The sequence below is a fragment of the Cupressus sempervirens genome, chromosome 2, assembly GCF_028749045.1.
Source record: "Cupressus sempervirens isolate cs-2001-9-10 chromosome 2, ASM2874904v1, whole genome shotgun sequence".
NCBI classification, from domain to species: Eukaryota; Viridiplantae; Streptophyta; class Pinopsida; order Cupressales; family Cupressaceae; genus Cupressus; species Cupressus sempervirens.
Window position 1 is genome coordinate 602,456,415 of NC_143119.1, and position 27,363 is coordinate 602,483,777.

General features: G+C 35.2%; 1 protein-coding gene and 1 pseudogene across 2 annotated transcripts in view; one reads left to right on the forward strand and one right to left on the reverse strand.

The window, feature by feature from the left end:
• The first annotated feature begins 2,366 nt into the window (after positions 1-2,366).
• LOC149574834 (SH3 domain-containing protein 2-like) overlaps positions 2,367-27,363 on the forward strand; it is an 88,798-nt gene continuing 63,801 nt past the window's right edge. The window contains exons 1-2 of one of the 2 annotated variants that reach the window (XM_089814674.1): positions 2,367-2,512; positions 2,606-2,754. In XM_089814674.1, the coding sequence (XP_089670800.1) occupies positions 2,695-2,754 (60 nt within the window). In that variant the 5' untranslated portion in view covers positions 2,367-2,512; positions 2,606-2,694. Of the gene's footprint in view, positions 2,755-27,363 lie in introns of both variants that reach the window. The other variant, XM_089814673.1, reaches the window with a different exon arrangement.
• Positions 7,909-9,457, reverse strand: LOC149574835 (transmembrane 9 superfamily member 12 pseudogene; annotated as a pseudogene).

A 27,363-nucleotide genomic window follows, 5' to 3' on the forward strand; every position in this document is an offset into this window, starting at 1 on the left:
AAGCTTTAACATTATATAGGATTTTTGTAAAATTTATGATCTATAAGAGGTCAATGGTACATAATGATAGATCCACAAAGGAGATACTGAGAAGTCACAATCATGCAATGAAGTTCACAAGTATTTTTTTGGTAAATATTGAAGTTCATAGCTATAGTTTGATAAAACCATCATTTCCCACTAATAATGTTCTAAAAATTCTAACACCAAGTGATCATGTTTCTTCATTAAACCCCAAATTCTCTAGGACAACGCATAAAGCCAATAAATTTTGAGAAAAAATTGCAACTATAGAAATAACAATCCTTAACAGATGCATCTCAACAAGATGTTGTAAATTTTTTAATTTTATAAACAAAACCCTTAGGAGAATTAGAAACTAGCTAGGAGAATTAGAAACTTGTCAATGCTAAAATCATCCAAAAAAACCAGGAAAGTTTGATTATTGGAAATCCCCAAAAAATAAGGTTTAGTGTATTATTAGAAATTAAAAAATAGAGGTGCATTATCATAAAATAAAAAATAAAGGAGGACTAACAACTTTTCCAACAAGAAATGTAGTTTCCAAGAGCAAAGCTCTCACAGAAAGCCTATTGACTTAATTCTTATTTTTAACTAAAAATTACTCTATTTCTTATGGCAGTTCTTCTTCTCCCACCCAAGTGACTCCTCTTCTTCCACTTAAGTTTGTTGATATATAGAGCCTAATCAGACTCAGAGGCTATTTTTTCCCTAGTTCATTTGACATTGTTTCCCCCCAGATTTTTCTACAAGGGGTTTGGGGGCAACACCCCCATGCTAGGGGTCAAGGGGCAATGCTCCTTGTAGGGTCTTGAGGCAGGGTCCTAGGCAGGGTCAAGGGGTAACACCCCTTGCAGAGTCCTGGGGTCCATAGCTGCAAACAAGCTCCTTGTCGCGATACAGGGTAGGGTCGAGGGACAATGCCCCTAAAGCCAAAAATAAATTTACTATTAGTTAATCTTTTCTATTAGACGACATATTCTAGTCCTAATTTTGTAAGTGACAAAAGTCTTCTATAAAATGGCTTAGGGTTAGGGATTTTACAATGTATGATGATTTAGTAGCTTCTTGCGACAATATTGAGTTGCAAGGGATTGCATATTATAATTAGGTTGTATTCACTTGATAATAATATTGGACTTGTTGTTTGGTGGACGTAGCTTAAGGATTGAGTGAACCACGCTAAATCTTTGTCTTTTGTTCTCTTCTATGTGCTATATTTATTTATGATACTAGTTATATTTGCATGTACACTTGTTATTTCTTTCTCTTTAATCCTAACAAAGTCACTCTTCCTCTTCCATTAATTACACTCCTCCAATATTTTCTATTAACACCTCACCTTATTTAATATTATAGAATATTAAGAATAAACAAATAATAAAATGAATAAGCGATGGAATGCAAAACTAAATGCCAACGAGTTCTTAAGACATGAGAATGACTGTCAAATCTATAAAAAAAAGTTAAATATTTACAAACAATTTTGTTTCCATTGTAGGAAGCCTCTCAACTTAATCAATTCTTACCACATGAGAATGACCATCAAATTTATTAAAGAAAAAATATTTACGATTTTTTTTACTTCCATTATCAGAAGCCTATTGACTTAAATAAGCCTCTAGAATTAATAAACACATGAAATGCATTTAGAAAAAATCCTTTTGAAAAATCAATGCATGAATTGAAAAGCTCACCAAAGAAGATTTTAAAAACAAATCTACAATGACAAATGTTATACCCTTAGAGCATATCTTTAAGATTTTTTTTTCACATAGAACAAAATGAAATACAACATTTTTTACTTATAAATTGTCCATCTCATTAAAAAAATTCCAAATAATACAACCTTACAAACTATCTAACCTTAGAATGAACCTCCTACTTATTAATATTTATTGCACTAATAATTTTCATTAATACATATTTGATTATATAAATTACCTTACAAACTATCTAATCTTAGAATGAACCTCCTACTTATTAATATTTATTACACTAATAATTTTCATTAATACATATTTGATTATATAAATTATGATTTATGGTACCTTCACCATTGCATCCTCTCCCTTAAATTCAAACCCCACTTCAATACATCACTCTTTCCTAGAAGCAATCCTCTTATACAATGAGGATGTTCTTTCGGAAACTAATATGATATTGTCGTCATGAGAGGATAAGTCGATTTGAATAGATGGGCCGGCGGATTGAATAAGTCGATTGATTACGCCACTCGGTGGGAGTCGAGTCGGCCATATCTACAGCAATGAAAAAGAGTCGGGCCGGGAAAGGATCCACACCGTAAAGATTCAATAAAATATAAAATATAATATCAGAATTACAGAACCGGAAAATCGAAATAGAAAAATAGATGCATATGCGAAGTCCTGTCTGTAAGGAGATCATAATTGCACTCAATTTCGAAAACCCTACCTGTTAAACGTTTTATACGGTGAATTACAATTAAATTGAATGGTGGATCCGCCTGGTACAAGTTGAGATTTATTCAAGTTTTGAAACACATCGATTGAAATTCGAGGTTGACATATGCTAATTTCGCCAGAGCCAATATAATGTGCAGACGCGGTCAAGTCGGAATTTCTAAGGAGCTTTGAATAGCGGGGATGTGGAGAAAAAAGAGGTCTGTTAGATGTTTTTGACTGTAAAGAAATGGACGCGATTCGTAAACAGGCAAGCAAATTACGGGAGCAAGTTGCCAAGCAGCAACAGGTGCATACTTTTTCCGTTTAAATTGCTGATCACATCGTTATTTTGTCTTGAATTCCCCGATTGCTCCGAGTTCAATCGTACTTTGGAATAGTGATCGTCGCTGTATCAGAATTCTTTTCGATTTTCGTCGGTGTCAACAGCTTGGTATATTTGAAATCAACAGCTTGGTATATTTGAAATCTTTTAAATTTGAGGTGGAGTATTTTAACTTTTGATTTTGACAAAGTTGAGATTCTGTCGGATTTCTGAGATTCTTTGATCAATAAATCTTTCCATTTTGGCCCGTTGGAAATTGTCCAAATTATGGGTTGCCATTTCTTCAGTGGATCGGAATTAAAGTGTTCCAGATGAGTTATTTGGCCTGTATTTAATTAGATTTTAGTATTGACAACACTATACGTTCGTTTCGGTTTCCGCGAGCAGTCGTTTTAGTTTCTCTTGCATTTCTTGGAGAACCTGTGTTGTACGTCTCATATCGAATATCATAAGATAGGGCTTTTGCCTGCAGTATAGATTCATAAATTCCTTCGACTCCCTTTTCCTATGGTTGAATGGATAGATTCCCAAAAGTGGCCGGCTATCTTTGTCTTTGGAAACGTAAAACTTTAGATCGCCTGACATCAATCAAAGGGGAATTTTGTACATCACGAAGTCAGTCTTGCGCCAATCAAATGCCCAAAGATGGATTCTTTACTGCAAAACGGAGGAGGTCGAGGGCTCGCAGTGGTTGACTGTTAGGTTTTGACCACCGGGGGAGCACTCGGCTTTTCGCAAGATCGATGAGATACATTAGGGCTAAAACATATATGTTTTTAATTGTTTTGCAGTTTTTGTCAATAAGTTGTTGGACCAACTGTTCAGTAATCTCGAGTCTCAACAATTAAGTTTTCATTGTAGACTACCTGTGTTGATTTATTTTTTAAATGTTTGTTGAAGCATTGCATATTTTATGTTTGATCTTGTGCAGCTACTTGTTAAATGTCTTTCGTGTGGCATAGCTAAAAGTAGTAGTTTTTGGAGGAAACTACGATATGGGGAAGTATATCATAAGATCAATTAAGTAAAAGGGAACATATTAGTTGGCAAAAGATTTTATTTCATAACAGACAGCAGTTGATTAGGGGAAAAGAATATCACTCTGCTATGCATGTAGGCTAAGATTATATTGTTAAAGTATGTTCAATAAATGAGAACATTTGTTTAATCCTGTACCCTTTGGAATGATTATTTTTGAATTTTTTTTACTGACAGAATGCTTTAAGGTTGTTGTTTAACCATACGTTGAGCTGCAATGATGACCAAGTAGTTTTCTAAGGTTTTAGGCTTTTAACCATGCTCTATTTCTATGGTTGTAGAAAGTTAGAAACAAATAAGAAACCGAGCGGTAGAAACAAGGCAGCTTAAGATCCAACTTTAAGCTGCCTATCTTATTGAATTTGAGAAAATAAGTTTTAATATTTTTTAAAGATTTCTTTGACCCGTTGAAGATCTTAACATAAACATTTCTTATATATCATTAAGTTTATCTCTTTATTGCCTTAGTGGATAGGAATTTAGTCACTTAACCACACCTTTTACTAATAAGTACAATTTGATGACCATTATTTGAACATGGCCATTATTTTACAAATTGCTTACGATTTCTCATGTGATCCAGAAAGCACATGATCACATTTATTTGCAGCTTTTACCACTGTCAAAGATTTTGTTACAAGCAGTCCTCATTCTCTATAAGTCTCCCCTGTTTCACATTTCTTACCAATGCAGGATTAACTCAATGGGAACTTTATCACGCATTTGTGTTAGGTAAATGAAGGATTCAACAAGGATTCCGATTTTTAGCTAGTCCAATGACTTTTGTTGAAGCAGCAAACGTAAAATGTTATTGCATCTACAAAGATTTACAAAGATCATTCCCCATCTTATTTGATTTGCAAATCAGAGGTGCTTGGTTCTTTACCTTCGGAAAGTAGTCACCTTCAGATGTTAGGCTTTGCAGACACCATTGTATTCTATTCTAGATGCTACAATACCAAATACGTGGTGATAAATTGCTGGGGCCACATTTTCCTCCATGAGCAGCTATTAGGTTATCTCCATCTAGTAATGCAACCCAAACTTCAAGACTCCAATATTTAAATTTGTTCTGTTCTTTGGAAGAATAATAATCTCTGGTCATGAATTATAGAAAGACAGGCTGTGGCAGATCCAAACATAATATCTACAAGGTAGTGAAGGACATCAAGGTTGTAGGATTAGTGACTAGTCATACACCTACAATTTTTCCAAATAAAAGATTAAGTAATAATGAATAAAACTAAAAGGCATATGAAAGATTGTGACTTATGAAGAGAGAGATATTCAAGGAAGTTAAATGACGAGGGAGGAAGGACAGTTTAGCCAATATAATTTTTTCTTTTTCTTTCATGGAGTATGAATCAATGATTCAACAATCTTGAGGACAAAACTCCTTGTAAATCAGAAATTGATCAGAAAATCTCTTAATTTCTCCATCAAGTTGGTGGATGAAATCCCCTGATTTAGCAAGAATATTTCAAGACATTTGCAAATAGCTGTAACCTATAACAGACAATCAAAAAAGAAGTTTTATAGTTTCAAATGATATTATAAATTTAAAAATCCATTCAAAATTATAGTTTATTATAAAATAGCATTTGCAACATCTATTGTGAGTATGGGGTATTTAATTAAAGCAAAAACAACAAAATTCTAAATGGAATATTGCAATTGGTATCTGAGCAGCAGTCCGGCCAGCTTGTTGGTGTAAGAATTGGTTTATGCCGTTGAGCCAAAGAGATCAACAAGCCTTGGAAAGAGAAAGGGAAAAAACTAATAGAAAACCAAATTAATGTTAGAGGAAAGTATAAAATGTGTGATCATGAGGTTGAACAAGAGAATGAATTGAGGGCTTATGTGCAACAACAAGAACAAACCAATGCTCCATGGAGTTTCAGGGATAGGGACGTGTTTCCAGTATGGGTGTGGTTCAGGGCCAAAATTTATGGGACGAGACCTTAGGGAATGACTATAAAAAAATAAGAAATTTTATATATAAAGAGAGAATTCAAATATGCATATCATAACATTGATAAACCATTCGTCATAGACATTTTAGAAGCTCAAGACATAGCAAATTGAATTAGAAAATTGAAATACTAAGTACTTTCATTGTAAAATATATGATGTACATGTAGCAAAAATGCCCAAAGGCTCTAAGCATCATGCATGAAATCAGAAGTGTTAAATTTTTACCCAGAAATAAAGATAAACAACAATAAAGGAGTTTTAACAATGCACAATAGACTCAATACATTTACCCTAGGGAAACCCTTCCACTTGAAGGGAAAACCCAGCCACACTAGCAAAATATCTCTTTTATTGATAATAAAATGTTCAAGTATAAGACTTTCACTTGACTTATTACAAAAAACCAAGCAATCTCTTTTATTGATAATAAAATGTTCAAGTACAAGACTTTCACTTGACTTATTACAAAAAACCAAGCAATCACATAAATAGATTGCATTTAGACTCTTCATCTTACACACGAAGGTCTCTTCAAATCCCAAATGCAAGACCTTTCATATTTTCAAATATTCAACACTTCATATTTCCATATGCACGCCTGTTCGCATGATGTATGACACGTCTTTTTAAATAGTATTTTCTTTAATATTATCACAAATATTTCTTTCAGTTGAAAATGACCGTAATGGTCATAACAAACATATGTCTATTTCATAAAATTAGAGATAAAGATCTCTATTGCAGCTACAATCTTCAACATTCCTCTTAGCAAGAGAGATCTTTAGCATGACAGCACACATAGCTGCAACCAAAGATGTCAATGAAATTCGCATAAAACATGTTATCTCAGCATAACATAATTCACCTTACTTACTTCATAAGCACATAAAATGGAGTCACACACATGACTTCCATAAAAGAATTCACATCCACCATGCCTACTTGCAGAGGCTGGCCAACCATACCTACTTGCAAAGGGTGGAATGAGCGCTTTCACCTCAGACTTTTCCCAAAGAAGAATGCATTTTCACTATGCCTACTCTCATAGGGTGGTTCATCGTACCTACTCGTAGAGGGTGGAATCAGGGCTTTCATCTTAGACTTCTCTCAGAGAAGAACACATTCCATCACACCTACTCTCAGAGGGTGGTCCATTGTACCTACTCGCAAAGGGTGGAATGAGGACTTTCACCTCAGACTTCTCCCAGAGAAGAATGCATTTTCAGCATGTATGAATGGCTGATATTTTCTCTCTATAGAGACTCCCTGTCATCAGGGACAACTTTGATCACAACTAATGAGATAGTTGACTATTGCATAAACTTGTGAAGGGTTGGATATCTCCCTCTGCCACATAACCTCTCTCTATGAAGATAAATAGTTTCTCTCTCTTAATATTATCTTCCTCTTTTAAAGTATCAAGATTGCAAACAATGTTGCATAATCTCTCATCATCCCATTGTGTATTCTGCAACGAAGAGAGATTCATAAGATCCATTTGTCATAGAGACCAATGCAATGATAGACACTTTTTCCATTTATATACAAAATTCATAGAATACTTAGCTCTTTGAAGTTTGATCTTAAAAACACATATAATTTTTTTTGAGTAAGTGCAGACCAGCATTCATATGATAATCACAGAAGAAAATGTGTTAATAAAGATGTCATCATAAAGGAAAATGCGAACTGACATCTTCCAGACTAATTTGCCCATCTAATAACAGGCTTTTACACAAAGTCAAGTCAGCATACACATGATCAACCAAATATACACAAAGATAACCTATATCAACCAATTCTTCAAGTCTAAAGTCTTGAAGTCATTTTAATAACCTTGTTAGAAGTTGTGATTTCTTGCATAATATCAAGTAAGAACATATGATAAGTGTGTATAAATAAATCAGAAAACCAATAAATTATACTCAATAGATCCCCCTTAATGAAAAAGCTATAAAGAGAAGAAACAAAAGAGAAAATTTCCTGATGCCGTAATCGATTAGCTGTTGGGTACCGCAATACCTCATTCACTGTTTTGACCTCAACATCCAGTGTTTCAGAATGAGCTAAAAAATACCTTCTCAACACTTATTCCCATGGATCACTTCAATGGTTTAAACAGTCAATCTTAACAGATGAGAAGCGATAATGAACAAACAATAAAACGATGTCAAAAGCCCAACCGTACCAGAGGAAAGCATTATTGCAAGCACCATTATTAGAGAATATCCAAGATAAAGCACTGCAGAGACAGGCCCACTCAAGTTGTGAAGATAATTAGATAGTTGATAGAATACAGTAAGACATAGAGAGCAACTGACTGAGATGCATAGAATGACTTCCACGACCATTGCCAATCCTCCACACACAGGTGCATGTATTTAAGCACCACAGAGACCTGCACCCAAGACAAGAAGTTAGGAAGGGTATTTTCTAGCAGGAATCTTGGAATTTGATTAGATCTAACAGGATACTGAATAGCTTCAGCTTGGTTTCCCATAAAATCCAAAAGTGTCAAAGGAACAGAAATGCTAAACCAAAGAGACAAAAGAATGAAGTAGAGGGAAATCAGGATGGCTCCTGTGCAATGACTGCCCCACAAAATAAAATTCAAGATTGTCAGGACCAAAAATACAATTCCAGGGAAGAAACATGAAACAAACAATGCTATAGATCTCCAACCCGTAGAATCCCCATGAATAGACTTTCACATTCTAACAACAACATAACCAACAATAATTCCTAGGAAGAAACACAACAGAATCATTCCTGCTAGCAGCATTCCTCTTGAAGCAGGAGACATGAACCCAAACTCTGCAAAAAATATTGTCATAGCTGCTATCCCTGAGATTTGAACACCATCACCTACCATCACACAAAGAAGCTTTGGGTGATTTCGTGCCCTAAACACATCACCCACGACAAGCTTACACCCAGAAAGCTCCTTTGTCATTTGTGCTTGTGGCTCCTTATCTAATTCCTCATACTTGGTCAAATCTCTCCCGACAGTCCTCAAGAAGATAACAAAAACAATTCCAGCCAAGAAAAAAATCACCATAAGAGAATTCAAGTTAGAAAACAAGTGCATCCTATCACCATCCATCTTCAAATATGCATCCCATCTGGAAGGCCATCTGATATCAGATTTCACAGAACTCACCTCATATAAAGGAAATCCGCTCTTGCTCTTTAATCATCTGTTGCATCTCCTGGTCACACCATACAGAAGGAATTATATCATACATCTTATTCTTCGACAAGGCAACTGCATCTCACCTTACACTACAAGGGACAACCTCAACCCAACCACTTCAAACCCAAATTTCTTCTTAGAATTATCCTGGTCAGGGATCATTGTCCCATTATCACCAGTACCAATCGGAGAATTGAACCCAACATCCTCATACTCGTGCACCAAAACCTTGAATTTGAGATGATTAATAATATAATGTTCCTTGTCCTATTCACATACAAAACCAACATGAAACCGGTCCACTTTATAGAAATACAATTCTGCTCAGTATACCTAATTGCAGGAAGGTTGTCAAGAATCACATTAACTTGGTACAAAATCGCTCCTCTGCTTCAAGATCTTAACCTCGTGCGTATTTAATGGCTTGGTTGTACGAAGATAAAACAATTCATTTTGATTCATCTTACCCTTTTTTTAATTCCTTTTGGAGGTCTATAGTATCACACATAGTTGGCATAATCGCCGAATAATCGGCGAGTTTCTACTAATCGCCGAGTTTTTGGGATTGGCGAGTTTTTCCCAAATTTAATCGCAAGAAAAAATCGCCGAGTTTTTGCAAAAAATCGGCGAGTTTTTCAGAAAAACTCTTTTTTTTTATTTTATTTTAAATTTTAAATTTTTAAATTTTTTTTTTGTTAAAAACAAAAGGCAAAAAGCCTATATATATTATGTAAGATAGAGAGTTACAATATGCTAGTAGAGCTAGGAAGAGGAAAATGTGATTGTAATGATGTTTTTACTTCTAATTTGACACAAATTATTTACTATTATGTTTCCCGCCATCAGCATTCAGCATGAGAATGTGATTTTGTACCCACTATGCATTTATATATATCTAAACTCCTGCTTCTTTCTTTTGTGTTCTCTATAATGAACTCATTAGATGCATCTTCTCATTGAAATTTGCAAAAAAATGTATTTTGAATTAAATTTTAGCGTTTTTTTTAGGTTCCCGAGTTTTCCCGAGTTTTTTTTTTAAATGGCCGAGTTTTTCCCGATTAAACTTTTGGGGGGCTCGGCGAGTTTTTGGATTTGGCGAGTTTTCCAACTATGGTATCACAAGCTATAATAACTAAATGACAACTTAGTTTCTATTGAGGTCAAAGAATTAACCTTGATAACTAGCTCCCCATCTTTGAGAAAAGTATGCATATTGATATAACATCCAGGTAAATAAAATGCATCAGAAATGTATGTTGACTGGAAATGCACGATCATAGAAGATTATCCTCAAATAAAACAGAGTTTTGCATACAATACCAATCATTGACAGATAAGAGAATCAATAAACATCTGTAATGAGTTAATCGATGTCTTTGCTAATGAATGGAGCACTACTAAGTAGAAAATTGACCATCGGAATAAATTGTCGCCACAATCATTGCCACTTGGATGAAACAAGTTAGCATAACTGCGACACAACAACATTTATAATATATTGATATGTGATTATATATCTGCAAAGTATAATCCGTTTATAAAGCAGCGACAACAATCATGCATTCTGCATTCCACCACAAAGATTTGGTTTTTGTTATAGGCTCTTGCTTAGCTGGCAATTAAGGCTAAGATTGGGTTTCTAGCCAATCTATACATAGACAATTTGCACATCGATCTTCGGGTTTTGAAGTTTCTGGCATACAGTGATGGGACTGACACCATTCCTCAATAGTGATCTGTTGCCAACAGTTTGACTGCAAGACAACTTTTCTCCATGACTTACAAATGGCAAGCACCACTGTGAGAATCTCTTGAAATGACATTTTCTTGAAAATCAAGGCAAGAGTATTTGGTATGAGCTCTTCCCATGCTATGAGCATTTGCACAAAACTTTTGACACTTGGCGCAAAATGAAAGTGATTTTATTTAGATTCCACAACCGGACTTCTAACCCTAATTTTCGAAGTTGGTTTTACTTCAACTAAGACTTAATTTTTTTTTTTTCTGCCTCACGTTCTCAGATAAAAGCCAGAACTTTACCACCACATAATATCTTCCAGAGATTTGTTACATTCTACCTCCACATACACTAAAGCTCTCGAGCACTAATCAATTACTGATATCTTGGAAATGTGAACTGGAATTTCACATTGTGTTCTTCAGCAAGACAAGACACTTTTCACGATTCAATGGCTTGTTCAAATTCCTTCAGTTTAAAAATTCTCACCGATTTTCACATATTCTACAACAAAAGTTCCAACAAATTTCACAAACCCTCGAGCTAATAAGCTCTCCAAACTTTGTCACAGTCTCAGTGCGACATTACCATCAAATTTATCCAATTATGCGGTGCCAAACCCTGGATTACAAGCTGCAACATTAAATGCCAAATGTAAATGAAACTCTTAGCTGGCAACCCTACCACCACAACGACAGCCCCAAATTCAACCAAACCCAAATTTACAACAGTTCTTAAAAACTCCTGATCTACAAGACATTGAATGATGCCAATTAAGGCAACAATTCATGAATCCTTGCTTAAAACCCTGAACCCATATACTATGAGCAAAAAGAAACCTACTAATAGACTCTTCAGCCTTCTCTTTGCAGCCACATTAGACAAATCAACAACATTTGTTTCTCTTTTGGTCTTCTTTCCCTTTCCTCTACTAGAAGTGGGAGTGGTAGTGGTTGTGGGGTTCTGCTACTCATAGGCATATTGGCTTGCAGATTCTCAATTGGACACCCCATTTTCATTCCCTCCCCCTACATGTGCAATCTAGTGGCCTCAGTTTTTCCTCTTCTATAATCATTTTGCATCCTTTGACTCCTTACCCACCTATCCATAAGAGATGGCAATGTAGCTCCCAAAGTAATGTTTGTTACATATATGACACTCCCATTCCCTACTACCCCCCATTTTTTTTCTTATTCTTGTCTACTCTTGAGACAAACTGTAGGAGAGATTTCACAGGGTTGACTGGGCCTTTGACATATTTTTTGAGGATTTGGGAAGGGCATTCAAATTGATTTGAGGTTGCTGCATCTTCTCTATGAACATCCACATTAATTGAAGACCCTCTTACGGATGCCTTAGAACTAGGACTTTTTCTTTGTGATATTTGAGTTTCTTGAATAGCAACATCCATGCTATCACAATTTCCCTCATAGTCACTCTCATTGCTGCTCATGTTTTCTGATTTCACAATGTGATATAGTGCTGCAAGTTATTTAAAAAAAGATATTTCAATGTTTCATTCAAAATGCTCTCTCTATGTGATGAAAAAATGAAAAATGGCCACAACAAAGTTTGAAACAAACAAAAGGAAAATGAAAACATGCCTGAAATGAAGAAGATATGAAGGCAAGACCTCCTCTTGCAACCCCAAAATGCAATCTTCTCTCACTGCTGTTGCTGCTTTATGTTTTCCTCTCCCTCTTTTAGCAACTTTGATAAAAATACAAATGAGAATTCTAAGACATACACTTTTAGTGTTTTAATGGTCAAAATAGGGTTTAGATTATTTTATTATAAGTTAGAAGCCACGTGGGGCCACATGGTCAAACACAATTTAAAAAAATGCCTTTGTTTGTTTAGTTGTTGTCCATGTGTTGATTGGGAAAAATGGGATGAGAATCAGTACGGGGATGGACGAGGGAAATGAATCAATATTGGGGATGAACGAGGGACAAGAATACCATCCCCAGTATTAATTTTTGCCCCTTGTTTCCTCTCGCTTAAAAAATGGCATTTCAGGGATGGTCCCCAATTTGGACTGTTTGGGAAGGGCATGGGGGACGACAAGAAATTGTCTCTGTATCCCTATTTCGTCCTCAGTATGGGAATGGGCCAAAGTTCATAGAGGACACTTCCGTGTGGAGCACAAGATCAAATAACAAAATTGCTTCTTCAAACACTTCAAAATATGAATTATATTGTAGTTCTCTTAGGCCTACATAGGCTATTGAAGGAGGAGTTGGTAATTCAAATATTTCAGAAAATAACATTAGAACTCTATTTGATCCCCACTAAGAATACACAACCCTCATCCTCACCAAGAGATGAGCAGTTACAAGAATAAGAATCAAACATGGCAGCAAATGACTTGATGATTTATGGTTGCATGTTCAATAATTTATCCATACCTTAGAAGAAAAATTCCGTTTATGCAATATTATAATGCAAGATCAAGAAATTTCTCAAAACAAATGACAACCTAACTAATATTTTTAGAAAAGGTTAACTAACTTTTCCTAATCTTGGAAGTTTTGAGAAGGTCACCGCACTAGACTGGAAGTTTTGAGAAGGTCACCGCACTAGACATGGGTTCAAAATCTTGATACCAATCTTAATCTTAGTTGTATGACTAAAGACGAAGCCATTAAATTTACAATTCTTTTTTGAGAGAGAACATATTTATGGTGGCATCATTTACTAGTTACAAAATGATGTCATTAAATTGTAACATACACCAACTTCATGCAAAGGCTCATAGAAAGGTTTCATAGAAAAATACCTGGAGATACATTTGGTGGAGTCGACACAACTAAGGCAACAAGTTAAAATGGAAGGATATGTATCAAAATTGGAAAGAATCTTAATTATGGGGCCATGTATTATTGAGAAGAAATTGAAGCTTTTTATTTATTGAAGGGCTTTTAGAATCTCTTAGGGCTTGGTTCAAGCCTCTAAAGTATCATCTCTATGAAATGCTAAAAAGTATTTGAAAACACTGCATCTAAAAGAAGACTTGTCCCAAAAATATACCAATAGGGTTGCATATGTAGCTCTTTCACATGACATTTTGCAACCTAACACATTACCTCCTCAACAAGGTGGAAGAATCCAAGTAAGAGATTTGAAGAAATAAAAATACTTCACTTGTTGAGAGCCATGGGAGCCATGACATAAATGTTTGAACAAAGGACCTGATTGGTATGTAGAGGTAGTCAACTAGGAGAGTTTAGAGGAGGAAGAGCCTAAACTTGAGTGTGTTTTGGGATGGTTGAGCATGAGGATTAGGAAATATGGAAACCTTTTGGAGGTGTTGATTTTTGAACCAGAATACAACAAAGTGCAATATATGCCTAAACTCAAAAACAAAAAGAACAAATGACACAATAATTTATCTTGGAAAAACTCTCGAGGGAAAAACCCAACAACATCTGAAAAACGGATCCTTAAAAAACTTAAAACTGAATCCAATGATCTCAAGCTTTCTCAGATGAATTGGAACAACTCAGATATTGTTAGCACATAATAATTGATAGTAGGAGCTTGATAACAGTTGAAGCATAGCTTGCTTAGCATTTACAAAATGCACAACACCTTATAAATCTCACAAATTACATAAGTAACTAACACATCAAGAATGTTCTTCCATGATCATTCATCACAGTCTGTCCAAAAAATAAGTACATCAATAAGTAGAGCTTATAATGTCTGAAGCAGACATTGGAAAAATAATACCAAAAAGACTGATTTCATGATGCTTGATATCAACTCACTAACAACTCTGAAAATTTTAATATTAATGTCCCTCTAGCTTTCTTCAATGACCATGACACTCCTAAAAACCAAATATCTTCGTCAGCTCTTCTGAAATACAACAATTGTAGGTAGTCGAAGAGTCACTGCTTGAGAGTTACTTGTCCATGATGTTTTGTATTCCATCCATACTTGGACTCTACAATAAAGAAAGATGATCATGCTACAACCGTTGCTAGTAAGCACATATATGACCACAAAGCTAGATACCTGATGGCCCTTCATGATTGATTGTAAGGCTTGGCTTTGCTGTTTAACCTTGATAAAATATGAAGTCTCAAGACAATAATTATAATATTAATGAACAACAGAGGTGAATGAATTCAACAAACTAATCTAGCAATAATAAGCAATAGCTCCCAAGCATACTTCTGATAACAACCACAGAGGAGAACAAACTTAAATCAGAGAATAAAGAATCAACAATGTATGTTCATAAAGCAATAGAAGACAAAAAGGAATAGAGCACCAAAATCAAATTGAAAAAGCTTGAGTTTAAGATAATCATCAAGATGCAATTTTGTACCTCCATCACAAGGATGATGATATCTCTGCTGCTATAAAACATTAACACTCCCTCTTAGCAAAGGAGATATCATTTATAGATTTTCAAGTCATGGAGTCTGTCAACATGATAGATACAATGGCTACAAACATGAGTTAACAAAAAAAACTCTATCAAGGATTCTGTATAGCATTGTGGATTCACTCAACATGATGTTTACCATGGCTACTCACATGTGTGAAATGAACACAAGTTCTCATTATGAAATCAATCAACGTGATGTTGTCATGGAGTCTCTCAACATGACATCCACCATAGCTACTCCTAGAGGGTGATACCTCAAGGCTACTCCCAAGTGTGGAAATGCATATTAGCACAAGTGCCCATCACAGAATCACTCAATGCGATGTCGTTATCTTAGCACAATATTTCCCATGACTACTCCTAGAGGGTAAATAAAAACAAGTGCTAAGTCATGGAGTCTCTCACATGACATCCACCATGGCTACTCCTAGAGGGTGGAACAAGGGCTTTCATCTCAAACTTCTCTTTAACAAAGAAGATTGCATTGACAATGGCTTGCACCTCAATCTTCTCTCTTAGAGGGAAGAATACATTAGTAAGAACTTTGAGAAAAATGCATTACAAGGGCTCTCACCTCAAATATCTCAATCTCAAAGAAAAATGCATTATAGCACACTGTCGGAACACTTGAATGTTGAGACTTTGTCATGACCTCATAATTGATGTATGAACAAATATATAAATACATGGGCATGTTGATTAACAAGGATCATTTTCTACAAATGTAATAATGTTGCCATTGTTATAGGTGCGTTCCAAATGCAGATTTGAAGACTTATAAATATAAGAGAAGACATGTCTCATAAAGAGACACGTCTCTACGGATAATGTAATGACCCCTACCAATAGGCCACTAAAAACCTCTATTGCTGAACTGAGAAGTTTTGTCAAACACTTGGTATGCAACTGAAGAGTACTACTGAAAGTAAATGCTGAACATTGGAAATTGCTCAAAACCATATGCCATTCATATATCAACAATTTGCAACAATGCCATACATATTTCAGCCAATAATATGATCATCAAACCCTAGGTTGGCAATATAGATAGTCTAAAAATTACAATACTCTTTCACTTGCAAAATCCTAGCCTTCCATTGATACTGATAATGCCAGATGGCAAACAAAGACAAGTACAATGTAAAATAGTAAAGTGCTGAAGCTATATTTTGTACTCAGCTGAAAATGTACATTTCTCAGAAAATATGCCAAATGCCAAATGAGAAGTGAAGAACTTGATTGTAGATGACTGTAATAATTTTTACCAATGCTAAAGACGCCAACACCCAAGCCAAAGTCACCCCAAATCTAAAAATGTACTTCCTTGCAAATTTTTGAAAATGTCTAGGAGTTTTGAAAAATTTCTTAAAAATAAATCATGGCATTTTGGGACTCCAAAATGCACCTATCTTTATCTCCTCGACGATAGAAATCCGATGCAAAAATACCTAGAATGATATGCTGAGTAATGAGGAAGATATGAACAAAAATGTGGTTCCAAAGCCCTATCCCGAAATTCTGAAAATTGGATCAGATTTGTAGCAAAAACGAACCGGAAGCTATAAATCTTTCCTCCACCACAATTAAGCCTTCTAAAGATGTTCTGCAATCAATCCATGACTGTAAATGAATAGTCCTTAGAAAATGCCCTCCTTCTATAATTTTAGGTCTGCTAAAAGAAGCCTCCTAAAATTTCCGATTTGCTAAAAATAGCTTCCTATAATTTCAGACCTGCTAAAAATGGCCTCCTATAATTTCGGCCCTGCTAAAAATACCTCCTGAAATGATGAAAATGGCCTTAGGTCCAATGATGGCTTAGTTGAAGTGACTATAGTATCACCTCCAAATGTGCAACCCATCAAAGGATATTTCACCTCCTCAGTTATGCAAAATCCTTAGGAGACTCTGTTCCTAAAGAAGAAATGATAATCTGCAGACTAAGATGGCGCCACAAATGATCAAAGAGAAAGGTAGTGTAAACTCAAGTTATGGGATGTCCAAATGGGAGGCCAAACACTCTATTTATTCACTTCTCTAAGAAGCCACTAGAACTTCTAGAAGTATCCATAAAATATTCTTATGAAATCCCTTTATAATGCACTTTTATATAAAAAGTAACTTTATAAAATAAAAAGTGCAACTCAACTCAAAATTATAACATTTGGCCCTGCATAACACATAATAATAAAAATATAATAAATACTGTCTCTCCAAGAGCAAATAAGACCATCCAATCCCCAAATAATTATCAGAATGACTCTCTCACGAAAACCATCTGCCTACGAGAGTCCATGATAGGCAAATCCACTGAAAAATGACATCTCACTAAAGAGGGGACATGACAGATAATCATCATTAGATAATAATAATATATTAACAATAAGATATATATATATATATATATATATATATATATATATATATATATATTATATATATATATTATATTTATAAAAATATTTGTCTAAATGATGATTTACCATCAACAATGTATCTCTTAATCGAATCAATTCGACGTAAGCTACAATCTTAACACTCCCTCTTAGTGAGGGAGGATTGAACCTTTTATGTTTCCTTATCATAGTGATATTCACTTGATATGTGCACTGACATCAGACATGCGATGTCTATCAAGACAATAAGTTATCTGTTCTGGCAATCTGGGACAACGACATAATGAAGTCGATTAGATAACAAGTAATTAGAATGTCATGAACTCTATCATGACAAGTATCATGATATCCGACACTCGAGGACAAAAATTTAATGTAGTCTAATCATGATACATTTGTTATAATGACTAATGGCACTTTGAGACAACAACTTAATGTAATTTGTCATGATAACAGGTCCAACTATTAATAAGATCGTCACCTTTCAATAGTTACTCTCCAAATATATATATATATCAATGAAAGATCGTCACCTTTCATGACATAATCCGGATATGTAAAATAGTAACCACCATGAACCAAGTCAGAGGGTAGAACAAGGCTTTTCACCTCAACTTCTCTCACATAGACAAGAATGCATTACAAGGAATTTCACTTAGAACTTCTCCCTCGTAGAGAAGATTATTACGATAATAGAGAGTTTTTGTTATCTTTATTTAGTATCTAATGGTTATTGTAGTCTTCTGTAAATATTAGAATGTTTCTAATATTTAGTTTTATGTTTCTAGAATAGAATGTTTCTATTCTTTATAATTGTTTCTTAAGGAAACATCATTCAGTCTCTTGTATAAATTGGTCTCTTGATCACTGTTAATAATAAACAAATATTCTCCAATTACTTCGTAGTAAAGATATCATTCACAAGGGATTGCACCTCAAAATTCTTCCTCAGAACAATGATCTTGGGAATATCAATCTCTTCGCCCAAGGATTCCTATGGGACTCCCTCGCAATCTAATATTGATCTTTCAACTTTCTTGCGATAAGTCATTACTTCCTCATGATGTACACAAGGGTAGGCCCATAAAAATCATGCTGTTACAAACATGTATTTTTAGACTCCCTTTGAGTATCAATCTTCTAAGCTCCTATGTTGCCTCGAAGAAGTGTCAGATTTCCTCTTATTATAGAAAAATACTCATCTTACAGATAGTCCCAATCATCGGAGATATTTTTCGTCCAAAAATCATAGATCGAGTCCTGCACTAATGCCTTGGCAACATACCTAATGCACCATTCTTCTCTTCTTGCAAGAGGATCCTTGGAGACCAAAGAATGGAAGAAGATTATATCAAGGCACATGACTCTTATTATTCTAAAGTTTTCAGACTATATCCTTTGATTGTAATTCTTATAATGGGATTCAACTTTTATATTAATTCACACAATATGTGTCTTAGGAAACTCTGATTATATTTGTTCAATGATTAATGTCTGATTACAACTATTGTCAATATCGATCTCTAATCGACAAGCAATGTGTGAATTGATTTCAGTCGCCATAAACCTCTCTGAATATATATATGATCTACTTGTCCTTCAGCCTGTAGGTACTGGTCTTCCAGAATGTATATTGATCCACTTGAATATATATAAATGTATTAATACTGATCTCAAATCAATCTGCCTGAATATATATAATCACTGCGAGTGTATGTATATTGGGTCGCTGCAAGTCTATGTTACTATTTGATGTTATTGCTTATTGTCCTCACATTACTGCTAACTGTCCAATACTGCGCGCAATCTGTTGTCTCAGACCGGAGGTCCAATGTTGATCAGTGTATATCTTTTTCCTTGCTTTGTAAGTTGATATGTGTGTTTGTATATTCTGAAAATGACGCCAACCAAATAAGGTGGTAATACGTCACCACCCGATGGTGGTGACTCATAGTCACACCCATCAGGTCGTGACTAATAAGTCATGATTAACTCACTTACTACCCGATTAATGGTCAATGAAGTATATAGCATAATTCATTTAAATATGACAATGAAAACTTATTATATATATATACATATATACATATTAATAAGTATGAGAAAATACATGAATTTTCAAGAAGAATTTTCCAATTTACTATAAAACCTTAACAATTATTCATACATATAAGCAAGAGACTAATAAAAAATAAGTGTAATAATCTAAGATAATAAATACTTATTTGTACATCAACATTCTTGATATAAATGTTGCTCCAATGAGGATCCATATGCAACAAATCAGAGAACGTCTCCATATAGGTGTTTGTCATACAATGGGAATGGAACATTGATTGTTATTCCTTTCAACAATGTAAAATTCCCACTAACTCTATTTTATAGAGTTTTCAATCACTATATAATCCCATGACTACATATAAAGATTATACATGGTACTTTGAAACCATTAGCATTGCCTTCATAGGTTGTATTTTCTCACAATATCTATGGTACTCATCTTTAAAGACTTGAGATTTCTTAGGTGTATAACAATTCTGGAAGCAGAAATACCACCCAACTCAAAATGATACTACCAATCTCTATGGCTCCGTACTTCCACTTGTGAATGAAAAATAACTGAAAATGGCCATCATCTTCTTCCTTAACAATGATTTCTCCCTTAGAAACTCTGACAAACTGTCCAAGTAATGTTGTTCATGTTTCATATTTTGTTGTGTGTACACTAGCTGAAATTTTATGGTTCCAAATTTTACAATCTTACCCTCATCGTACTATATGATTTATTTTGTTGGAACATTCAAGCAAATGACTTGAATGGCTTTGTGCAGGCATCCATGTGTTAGATACAACATCTTTCATGGAAACTTCGTAGCTTCATCTCTTGCATATTTTTTTCTTTGGTCATACAGCTTTGGCACACCTCCATTTTCTACAAATCTTGTGATATCCTCGTTTCCTTCCTTGAAATGACATCTTATTGGGTGGTCTTCCAAATGGTTAGCCATCCTTGTGTAAACTCCTAAGATTTGCACACGTGTTCAATCAGAGATCATTTACAATTTGATGACAGGGAGTCTGTTATATTTTCATATTTTGCAAGCATATCTTAGAAATTTTTAGTCATAATAGCCAAGTCGTGAGTCTTTTTCAATTCTACAATGTTGTATGCAAATATTTGGTTGTGTTTGACAAAGGTAGACTCTTGGTAAGGTGTCAACTTGAGAAAATATCGAGGCACTGATGCAATGGTATTAAACTTTTCTTTGAAGTTGTGGAACTAGATCTCATATTCCCTCATCAGCTGCAGCTTAGAATATTAGATGATTGATGACTATTCCATCACCATATCTATAGGTTATGTTAAAGTTGTAGCTTTAGTTGGATTGATTCGATCTGATATACATTATTGTATATATATATACACATATATATACATATTATAATAATATATTATATATATGGTTATCTATATTACTACTATATTAATATGTTAACTAGTGATGATTAATCGTAGAAACATGTCTCCTCTGCTCTTATTTATAAGCCTTCATTTGCATTTGGAACACAATCAATATAATTACAATTTTTAGTGTATTTGCAGTGATCCTAGAAATCAAAATGGTATCAGAGCAGGTCTGCAAATGTAAAAAAAGCCCTAGAAACCAACCAGACATAGGATAAAGAGAAATGTAATGGGGAAGCAAATGTATAATTTTTATTGATTGTAAAAGACACATCGAAATTGCATAAAAGTCAAAGGAAGCTCTCAAAATATGAGGCGACAGTGACAAGAAGCCAGACGGATATTTACACAGAGCCTCTACGGCATTTAGATGGGAAGATATAGGCGCTAAAATAAGATATTCCAAAACTATTGAATATGTATGACTACAAACTTTAGATCCACAGACTAAGCACAAGGAAAACATTCGGAGTAATCCTTTGCATGATAAATTTGTTACAAGATTCAAGAAGAGTTGGCAGATTAACGGATTTCCGGATGATTCATTGATTAACAGAGGAACAAATGTGTTCCTTATAAAGAATTACAAGGACGTTGTTTCTAAAAGAAACGTAGACTGAAGACGGAATTAGAATCAAAACTAGAGACAGGATAGGAAACATTCCTATCTGGACTGAAGAAAAAAGAGACGGGATAGGAAACATTCCTATCTAGACTGAAAGACGGACTACAGACAAGTAGTTGACTATTATAGAAAGTATATGATATTATCTTAATACCCTCCCTTAATGGTCAACGTACGGATATCGGAACATTCTGTGATAACTGAGACCCTCCCTGGATCTACAGAATGCTGAAACCAAGAAGCTTTGCCAGAAGAGTGCTATGACTCAAAATAAGTTGCATTTACAAAACTTCGTTTTTGTGGAAAAAACGGTAAAACCCAGAATCTCACGCAACCTTGCGTATTATAGACAACTTGAAATGATTTTTGAGGAGAAAATCAACAAACCCAAAAAAACAGAAACAAATTCAGAAGGCGAAAAATGCAGCTTCGCCTTGATCAGGAAGCTCGACAACTTGTGTTGTTGGCTGGGAAACATTTTGCCTTGCTTGGGCAGCCAAACGTTTCCGGCACTTGAATTTCATATGGCCGAACTTGTGACAGTAATTACACTGTACATTTTGCTTTGTAGAGCCATCCAAGGATTGAGCAGAAGGTTGATGCTGGGAAGGCTGAGAAGACTGATGGTTGCCAATGTTCTGTTGAAAGGATTTTGCTGCAAAGGCTTGCTCAGTGGAGGTGGAACTGGAGCTGCTACCAAATTGTTGTTTCCACCGATCTTGCTGAAGCAACAGGGTGCAGAGATCAGTGAACTTTAGATCAACACCAGTAGATGTGATGTTGACAGTCTCGATAAAATGCTCATAGGATTTTGGTAAACTCCGAAGAGTGATTACCACAATATCCTCTTCCTCCATCTTGCGACCGATGGCAAGTAACTAATCACGGATTTCCTGAATCCGATTCAGGTGTGCCTGGAGCGAGGTGCGCTCATCCATGACAATAGAAAACAGAGTGTTTTTCAGAAAGAAGGCTCTGCTCTTGTCGGAAGTCTCATGAAGACCTTTTAGATGTGTCCAGATTTCGGCAGCTGTCTTGCCGGATGGAACCTGAGAAAGCTGGTCATCAGCTACGAATAGTTTGAGAAGCATTACTGCCTCTCGATTATTCAGATCCCATGTATCTTGATCAGGACCCGGAGAAGTCGGACGCTGCCTAACACCTAGAACAATTTGATCGGTGTTTCGATATTCGAAGATTGCGATGATGCGCTGCTTCCAAGTTCCATAATTGTGACCATTGAATTTGGAATTATGCTTGAGCAGAATATTTGTCAGAGATGCCATGACACGTTTTTCAATGAAAAATTGTGAAAATCTGTGAAGGCACGTTCTTCGAGGCAAAAATACGAAAGACCCAAAAGAATCAAAGAATGACCCAGAAGAGAGCTCGAAAAACGCAGGAATTTGCTGTCGTTTTTTGGATCCGTTGGCTCGAAAATCGAGGCACAAAAATCGAGGCACCCAGAAAAAACGGACAACCCAGTTGAGCTCTCGAAAAACCCTTCAAGAATCTGCAAACAAAATATTTTTTCGAGGTCAAAAACTAGGGTTTCGAGCAGAATAATAGTCGGTGGCTATGGAGGTCAATAGTTGCAGAAAAAATGGTGGATTGCTTAAAAAACGACCAATTTTGCTTGAAAAAATGACTAAGAACAGGTGGGATTGCAGAGGCAACAAGTACTGGGTGAAGGTCGCGACTGTATTTGCAGGAAAAAACAGAGAAATCGCGCGGGTTGTAAAAAATGCGATTTTCCTGTCAAATGAGCCTGGAAAAAAAAAATACGGATGCGAGCTGCTTCAGGTGTGCGTGACTTGGAGGAAAAAAAGCATGATTCGTGCCATGATTTGCAGTCGGAACGAGCCCCTGAAAAATGCGAAAATAGGGTACCAAATCGCGGCTGAGAGAAACTCGAATGCACAGAAAAAGCACGAATTTGAAGTCACGATTTTTTGAGTGACAACAAAATCGTGAGGTGCAGACAATTTCCCAATAATGAGTTAAAAAAAAAAAAAAAAATCGCAGTTTTGCAAGAGATTTTCAACAAACCCTCAGACAAAACCCTTGTTCAAAAATCAGAGGATTTTGATATGACGAAGCAAGGAACACAGGAAAATAATTTCGAAAATGGGTCTGATAATCTCGAAGAAGAAATTATGATTTTCGAATTTTTTTAAAGAAAGTCTCTGATACCATGTTACAAGATTCAAGAAGAGTTGGCAGATTAACGGATTTCTAGATGATTCATGGATTAACAGAGGAACAAATGTGTTCCTTATAAAGAATTACAAGGACGTCGTTTCTAAAAGAAACAACGTAGACTAAAGACGGAATTAGAAAACTAGAGACAACATAGGAAGCATTCCTATCTAGACTGAAGAAAAAAGAGACGGGATAAGAAACATTCCTATCTAGACTGAAAGACGAACTACAAACAAGTAGTTGACTATTATAGAAAGTATAAGATATTATCTTAATAAAATTCTCCTTCCCCTCTCGACCTGTCTCTAAGGTTAACAAAGAGGCTCAACCCATGGATATATGGCGTAACTGGTGGGTGGATATTTTGCAATCGACTGTTTTGGGTAAAAATCCAATCACAAAATAGGATGACCAGCCACAGCATGTGAGACAGAGTCTCTTCTACTTTAAAGGGAAAGCTCCCCCTTCTCACCGTTCCTTGGATCAACTCAAGGTAAGCAAGAAGTCGAGAGATTTTATAAAATGGGTGTTACCAATATCCTTTCTTCTTAACTTTCAAGAAAGAATCTACTTACTTGTTGAGTAAGTAATGGGCAAGGTGAATCTCTAACTACACTTTATCAAGAGCTAGAAATAGTGATACCGATAAACCTTCACTAGCTCAAAGGCTAGCTAAAAATGTACCGGTCTGGCTCTAAGTTTGGCCGTACTTCTATATGAAAAGCTTTACAATTAGGACACAAAGACTCCTAAAAGTAAGAATACTTAACTATTTTGCGAATGAAGAAAGAAGTATAAGCTACAGACAAAGCTTCTAGCTATATATTTCCACAACCGCTCCCAGTCAAAGCTTCGACTCCGATTGCTTCTTATTTCACTATGCTCTTTTATTGAACACACAATAATATCATGAATCAAGAAAATAGGCACAAACTGCAGTGAAAGCTTCTAATTTGCTCTATCACAATTGCTTCTAGTCAAAGCTTCGAATTCAATTGCTTCTTTTATTCACTTTTCTCCCAACTTTGTACTACACAGTCAAAGTTATGCTTGCATACAACAAAAGATGATTTTTATAATGAGGGGGCACTCCTTTATATAGGCACAGGAGTTGAGAAAAAGATGGAGGAAAAAGTGGGAGCAACTCAACCAACTTTGACCTAGTCTAACTAAAAGAGAAAATATAGGGTTACATGGAACTGCACATGCAACTCGCATTACATCCTTTACATACACATGTAACTCGCATTACATGTAATTACACATCTTCATGCAATGCATCCTTTCCAACTACAAACATGAAAGAAGAAAAAGATGACGAAAGAGAATGAAATAATCCTAAAGGGCCTTGTACTTGGCGATGCAATCCTGGATGATCACAAAATCGGAAGTTCTTGTACTTTATACCGCTGCATTCACTGTGATAACCATGGTGTTGCGTCTTTTGATAACCTTTGACTTTGATGAATTGTTTGTTGTCATGTGGACACTTGATGTGATCTAGATTTTCTCGCTCAAGTTGTCATGAATTTTCCTTTGTAGATTGACACATTCTGGATTCTCTGACACTTTGAAAACCTTCTTGATGATGTTCGGATGTAAACTCGGAACAACTTTCCATCAGCACCTTTACTTTTTTTTTGACATAAAGTGCTTGGCCTATGGGAATGCGTGCAAATGGAGATTACTAATTTCCAAAATGTGACTTGGGCTTTTAGGATGTCATTGCATGGAAAATGGATTACATGTAAATGCAACATGTAATGAGGAATGAAAAGTGAGATGACATGCGAATGTGGATGGTGGACAAGCTTTTACATGTAAGTGCAAATGGAAGAGATGCAAAGCATGTAATGACATGAGAAGTGGAAAAACATGTATTTGTTCATGAAGGTGCGAATGCATATGGAGAGATGGAAATGGAAGCGAAAAATGAGATTAAGTGCATGTGCGGATGGTGAATGAGATGGAAACATGTAATTGCATTTGTCGAATGAGATGCGATGTGTTGTGACATGGAAAATGGAAGTGAAACGTGATGATGCTTTCGCATGAAGTGAAGCAAAAACAAGTTCTTGGGAAAGAACTTGTAACTTCTCCAAAGTGGAGAAAACCAACAAGCAAGCACAAAGCACAAAAACAAGCACAAAACAAACACATGCCTTAAACATGTCAAGATGCAATGCACTTCAACACTTAAATTCGAATTTGGAGTTTGGGGAAATTCCAAAAGTGTGAAAAATGAGAGTTTTCATCATTTTTAAAGACAAAATGCACTTTTCATGGCACATATATGGACAAATGTGCAATTTCAAGCTAAAATATGCATATAAATAGCAAGATAAACATGAATTGATGAGCAAGTTTGAAAATGTCCCCTTACTTGGAGGTTAAAGAGCCAAAATAGCAAGAATCATAGAGTTTGAAGACCAATTTTCTTCCAAATCCGGATTCTCAAACAATAATTTGACTTTTTTCGCACTTGCATGTAATGGACATTCAATGGTCGAATTTGACATAAGAAGGCCAAAAATGTGGTCTCCAAAGACAATATCATGCATTAAAATCTCAAAAACAATCCCTCTTCATGAAAGGTATGGGCTGGAAATGCATTTTTTTGAGTTTTTTGAATAAAAACATGACTTTTTAATGCAAAAATCTAGGTCGTTTTTGCAAAAACGTGGCAAAAAAATGCATGTTTTTGAGTCATTTTTGACTTGTGAATGCAAAAACAACTTCCCCAAATGCATATACATGGATCAAAATGCAAAAATGTGACTCCAAAATGCAAAAACGTGGATAAAAACCCCAATTTTCTGGGCGTTTTTAGCAAAAACGTGATTCATAAAAGGCATGAAATGAATTCGTTTTTGGCTTCTAAGTGCAAAAATGTGAGCCAAGATGTATTGCAAATGATTGAAGATGCCAAAACTCCTCTTTTCCTTGCAAAAATGTGATTTAAATCACTCAAAATGGATTTATTTGAAGATTTTTCCAAAAATGTGCCCTTGGAAGGAGTTTGAAAAATTGTTTTTTAGCAAGATAAATCCATTTTCAATGTTGGAAAATCCATGGCCAAGCAAAAACGACCCTATTGGAGAAAATCTCATGCAAATCCATTGAGAAAATCTCAAGTTTCGGATTTTTGGAGGGCAAGAGCATGTTCTTCAAAAACAAACTTTTTGAATGTCATTGCATATATGAAAACATGTTTTTTGATCAAGACGGACCTTTTGGAGTCACATTTTAAAACATACATCTTTCCAAAATCACACTTTTTGGGTGTTATAACATTTTAAAAATGTGCTCATAGATAAAAATGGACCTTTTGAGGGAGGATGCATATTTTAAAATGCAACTCACCTTTTAGATATATAAGCATGAAAATTTCATTTTTGATGTAAAAGCATAAACAAGGTCCACTTATGATGGACTTTTGATGTAATAACATCTAAAGGGTTCAATAAAGTAAACTTTATATGTAGTGACATGTAAAATGTCCACTTTTGATGGATTTTACATGTTATTGCACATAAAATGTCCAC